This window comes from Nematolebias whitei, unplaced genomic scaffold (assembly GCF_014905685.2).
Source record: "Nematolebias whitei isolate Nwh7 unplaced genomic scaffold, NemWhi1 Nwh_scaf_46, whole genome shotgun sequence".
Lineage (NCBI taxonomy): Eukaryota > Metazoa > Chordata > Actinopteri > Cyprinodontiformes > Rivulidae > Nematolebias > Nematolebias whitei.
The window spans coordinates 56337-62169 of record NW_023618591.1 but is presented as its reverse complement, the minus strand read 5'-3'; the positions used below and the strand labels follow the sequence as shown (position 1 = coordinate 62169).

Sequence of the window (5833 nt, the reverse complement as noted above, 5' to 3'; positions counted from 1 at the left end):
AACTGGTCCAGATAAAATTATTTAACTTTTTTTGTGGTTCTTATGAAGTTTTTTATTTTACAAGTGAGTAAAAATTAGTTTAATGTTAAAAATTTGTTTAATGTGATTAAAAATAAACCGATAAATCTGTAGTGCACCACCTGTGTACCTCTCATTAGCTGTATGAAACTATGATTGATTAGCTATGTTTACATGCGCACATTTTTTTGACCGGATTGAAATGTTTTCAGATTAAATAATTCAAATGTATTGCTACATGGACACAATCTGTTCATGACAAGCGTTTACATGCAGCGGGCTTTGTTCTGAACAGCAGTACTGACATGCGCAGAGTGGTAAACTCTTCTTAAAAAAACACAGAAGAAGTTCAACTTCCGGTTTACTTCCATGATAAACGTAAACAAACCTGAGCACCCAAAATAGACCCGCGACAGGTTTTAATGACGGTAGAGACGCTACTGCACTCCCTGACTGAGCTACAGGTAATACAGATCATTTTGAGCTCTTTCAATGTTTCTAGTAGAAATGTTGTGTCGCTCACCGACCAGTTTTGCTTCCCCAACATGCTAATATTATTAGCATTAGCCAGGCGGAAATGGCAAAGTCACACATGCGCAGTCAGATCAGTTTTTCACCATCAGATACGAACAGATCAAGCATTTACATGCGCACCATTCGGGCTATGAATCGTCGTAAACCACCCGTTTTGTTCTGATCACAAATTATTTCGGATCACGTTGAATCAACAAAAAAGAACCCGAACAGGGTGTTTACATGACGCGTTTTTATTCTGAACAGCCATTTGATCCGGTTACTTATGTCCATGTAAACATACCTAGTATCATATTCCTAGTGAGTTTAAAAGAGCTTATGCATAGAAAAATGCAGGGCAACATATTTTCAGTTTATGTGATTTGAGGACAGATTATTGCACCACAGCAGAAACATTTATATTGTAGGTATTCAGTTGATGACGTGTGCAGACGGCATGCATTCAATGTGCGCTCAACTTAACTCAGTCTTGGTGGTTTGCGTTAATAGGGTGGTGGTGGCCTGGGATGGTATCAAATTCCTGGCCTGGATCATTTTTTATTTTCCCAGTCTGTCCCTGTATTACTAACTACTAAACTACTAAAATAAACTATTACTTACTACTTGTACTACTATTTCTACTTAGCCATTTTTCCTTTATCCCCTGTGATTAACGAGGGAGTACTGTATTAGTTTAAATATTTGTTGAAACATCATCAGAACAGTCACTTACATATATATATATATATATATATATATATATATATATATATATATATATATAGTGACTGTTTTGTGACAGCCTGGATGGTAGCTGCACAATCATACATGAGCAGAGTAAACAGGAGGGGCCTCAACACACATTCCTGAGGAGAGCCAGTGCTGAGGGTTATGGTGGAGGAGGAGAAGTTGTGGATCCTCACTAACTGTGGTCTGTTTGTTAAGAAGTCTAGTAACCAGTTGCAAATGGAGGGGCTTAGTCCTAGTGTGGATAGTTTGTCCATCAGGGTTTGGGGGATCATGGTGTTGAAGGTGGATGTGAAGTCCACAAAGAGCATAAAGAAATAAGAGTTTTTCTGCTCCAGGTGGTTGAGTGCAGTGTGGACCACAGAGGAGATGGCATCCTCTGTTGATCATGTTGAAAGTATTGTATATGGTATAAGGTATACGGTACATATAGAAACTGTCCAGATGACCTGACTGAAAATTGTTGGATTGTATACCTGGATTATTGAGCATGGACTGTTTTTGGTTTTGAATCAGTTTAACATGACTGTCGACGAGGAAGAGGGCTGGCACAAGAGGAGGGGGTGTGCCAAAGACACCATCTTAGCACAAACATAACTGGTTGGTTCCACTTTGGAGTAAGATGTTTGGGGGAAGAATCAGTTTTGTGTTGTGTGTTTCCTTGATTGATGAAGCCTTCCGGATGGAAGGTGAAACATTTCAGCAAAAAAAAAAAAAGAAACTGTCCAGATTACCTGACAGAAAATTGTTGGATTGTATCCACCTTATTCTGCAAGAGCGTATGTGGGCTGCCATGACAGACAGGTACCGCCCCTTCCCGGTTTTATACTTCCGGTGAGCTAAAGCGAGAGGCACTTTTGCTAATGACAGGCACTTTTGCTAATGACAAATTCTAGTAATTTGTGCTGTAGCAGGAGGCTTAAACAATTCTAATATGAGTTCGGGTTCAACTTGTGCTGTTGTTGGCTGTCACAACAGCTCCAGAAAACTGAAAGACGAGCTAGAAACGTATTGTTTTGCACATCTTCGAAAGGCCTGTGTGTGCCCAGCGCGTTACGAACTGCACTCCATGCCGAGGAAGGAGGATCGAAAACGAGCGTGGCTGGCAGCTTTAAAACTCAAATACCCCCCGAAGAGAGTTTATGTTTGCTCCTTTCATTTTATTGATAAAAAGCCCACAGAGCTTCACCCCGACCCGGAGCTCTATCTGGGCTATGACCGGGCCCCACCAAAGAAAAGAAGGCAGCTCATCCGGACCACTGTGAGCCAGACAGCTTCCAGCAACATCGACAAAACGGCCGAATCTGTTCCCGGTGAGTGAAATTGAAAATGTGATTTGTCCCCGCTTCACATTTTAATCATGCTTAGCTCTTATCTTTTACTGAATTATATTATTATTAATGTTATAATTGTAATGTTATAATTACTATACTGTGGATGGTGTTAGCATCAGCGCTAGCTGGTTGCAGTGTTATTGTGGATGTTAGTGTATTATTAATTTAATTCCAAAATACTTTATCACTAAGAGAAAGTACTTGATTGGCAGCCAAATCCAAATCTTAAAGACAAAGTGGTTAGTAATTAACATCAGTAGCATGCTAGCAGAGATGTATATGATTTCATGTAACTGTCCGAGAATAGCTTTTTATTTAGCAACCTGGTAAAATTCAGCCCCCAGGGCTGTAAAAGTCTGGGGATTTTGTTAATAAAGAATATGTTGAGTTATTAGAGGCAGGTTATTTGAAACAGACACAGCTGAAAAAAAAACTTCTTTTAAACTCTTTAAAGAAAAAGCTTAAATGCAACCTAGCTCCAACTGATTTTTTTAAGGATGAAAAACTAAAATCTAATCACAATATTTTGATATTATAGCATAATTTGATGGGGCTTAGGAAAATTTAAGGGGGCTAAAGCCCCACTAAAACAGCACTATTGACATTTAAGATGTATCATGTGTGTACGAGTGTGGAATTACAAATTTCCTTCCTAAAACGTAATAAGGTAAGTGACACTTGACAGGTTGTGTTACGCTGATTTGATTTTGTATTTTTGTGTTATTCAGAGTGCACCGTAGATTCACCGTCAGTCATCCCAGACCTGGCTAGCGTCTCCACACAACCTCCTGGGCCACATCTGCACTCAGTCCACACACAGTGGGAGGACCCTTCGCTAAAAGATCATCATCAATACTGCAACACGTCTGGCAGAAAAGATGTCCAGGACAAGACGACTCAGTGTGATGAAGTTGCATTTTTTCTTCTACAAAATGACGCAGACGCTTTGCTGTACACTGGTACAGCGTTAGAAACATTTAACACTCTTGTGTCAGCACTGGAAGGAGATGACAACAATGAATTTACAATGCCTGTACAAGATCAAGTCCTTATAACACTTATGAAAATAAAGACTAATCGTGTCTGCAGCCCTTGAGTTGATGTTATACTGCTGCTCTGCCTTGTGGTGTCTGAAGTTTATCATGCTTAGACGTTTGGGTTGAAGATTCTTTGCTGTCCCAGCATTCCACCTGCGCTGCTCATCTGTACATGCTAGCCCCGTCTTTCCACTGATCACAGCATTCTGGACCTGTAACAATTTAACAGACTTCAGCTATCACTGCTCCTAATAAAATGAAACAAGTTATTTACATCCCTGCTGTTGTCATTTATTTTTTCCTTTTCTGTAAATGTTAGGTTGCCTTGCATCCAGTCTGTACTTTTTTAAAAACAAATAATATAAAAATACTGTACAGCCTTTTTAATGTTTAATTTTTTGTGACAGTAGATCACAGGCTGCACAATGCTCTGGCTTCCACATGTAAACACAGGCAGACAGGAAGCTCACAGCTTTCGCCCAGTTCAGTGATTCTGATTCAGTGATGTAAATATTCTGATATCCAGATAAGTGATATACCTTCCACAGAATAGCTGCCGCATGACTGCATGATTTTCCCAATCCGGCGATACAGGAACAGCCGACCGTTTCTACCACTCCACTTTCTCTGAGCATGACCCATGCTAAGTGTTTAGCTTGACCAACGCTCTGGCTCGGCTCAACAGCTGCTTTCAGAAAGATAAAGTCGCCTTGTTTCTTGAGCAAAACTGTATCTATTTTGTTGCTGTGGAGGTAATTATACGCCTCTGTGCTTTTATAATTCCGCAATTCCTCGCCATCGACGCCTTCAGAAAAAACAAGGTAATTAATAATATCGATGTAGGTAATTCCGGGCCATGATTTCATATCATCTACCCAGTCCGTGAGAAATGATGGGTGAGACACAGTTAACGACTTATCTTCGCAGCTTTTTAAAACATCCTTGCAATGTATCCACCTCTGATGTGCTGCCATTTACTTCAGGTAAAGGAAACTTTTGTGTCAAAAACATTAAATTGCTAGCAAGTGTGTTAACCCACAAACGTAAACAACAGCGCGGGATCGCGGGCGGAAGTAAACAACCGGCTTCCGCTATGAATTATGGGTAGTGGCGCCAAATCCGGAATAAGGTGGATACCTGGATTATTGAGCATGGACTATTTTTGGTATATGGTACATGGTAATACAAGATGTATTTCGTGGCCCCGCAACCCACCTGAGTGTGTATCTGATAAACACCTGAAGCTAAACACCTCTATGAGCATGTTTGTCACTACAGTAAACAGTAGTTTATCCACTGGCATGGTGCCGAAAACCTTTAAACATGCTGCTGTCCAGCCTCTCCTGAAAAAAACAAACCTTGATCCCTCAGTTGTATCCAACTTCCGGCCTGTCTCCAGACTCCCATTTGTTTCTAAAATTCTGGAGAAAATAGTTGAGTCCCAGTTGAGGTGCTTCCTGGAGGATCACGCCATCTTAGAGCTATTCCAATCTGGCTTTAAACCTCACTACGGCACTGAAACTGCCCTATTGAAGGTTTTTAATGACATCTTCATATCCACAGATACTGGTGATTATGTACTGCTTGTCCTATTGGACCTCAATGCCGCCTTTGAAACCATCAACCATGAGATCCTCATTGCTAGGTTGGAGCAGTGGGTGGGTATCACAGGGTCAGCCCTTAATTGGTTCAGATCGTACCTCGCTGACAGATCCTTTTGTGTCTCCATCAAGGATTTTAGTTCTGTAGCGACAGAGCTTAAATGGGGGGGGGGGGGTGTTCTGCAGGGGTCCATCCTGGGTCCCCTCCTATTCTCGTTATACCTGCTGCTACTTGGTGCTATTTTCCGGAAACACAACATACCCTTTCACTTCTATGCCGATGACTGTCAAATTTACTTCCCCCTAAGACACAATGGTACATGCTCTATTCAATCTCTGCTCGACCGCCTGGTTGACATCAGGGACTGGATGACTTTAAATTTCTTAAGTTTCAATGAAAAGAAGTCTGAAGTCATGTTGTTCCCTCAAAACGACATGATCACAAACCACTGCATCAAACTTTCCACTCTATCCCTGTCAGAAAAACAGAGTCACTAATCTGGGAGTGATAATGGACCCTTCCCTGAAACTTAACAGTCATGTAAACATGATTGTTAAATCATGATTCTTCCAACTGAGGTGG

General features: G+C 40.9%; 1 protein-coding gene across 1 annotated transcript; it reads left to right on the top strand.

Annotated features, from left to right (window-relative positions):
* The first annotated feature begins 2302 nt into the window (after positions 1-2302).
* Positions 2303-3922, top strand: LOC119429193. The gene is made up of 2 exons (XM_037696869.1): positions 2303-2591; positions 3341-3922. The coding sequence occupies exons 1-2, from the start codon at positions 2348-2350 to the stop codon at positions 3706-3708; spliced, it is 612 nt and encodes a 203-aa protein (XP_037552797.1). The 5' UTR covers positions 2303-2347; the 3' UTR covers positions 3709-3922.
* The last annotated feature ends 1911 nt before the right edge of the window (positions 3923-5833 follow it).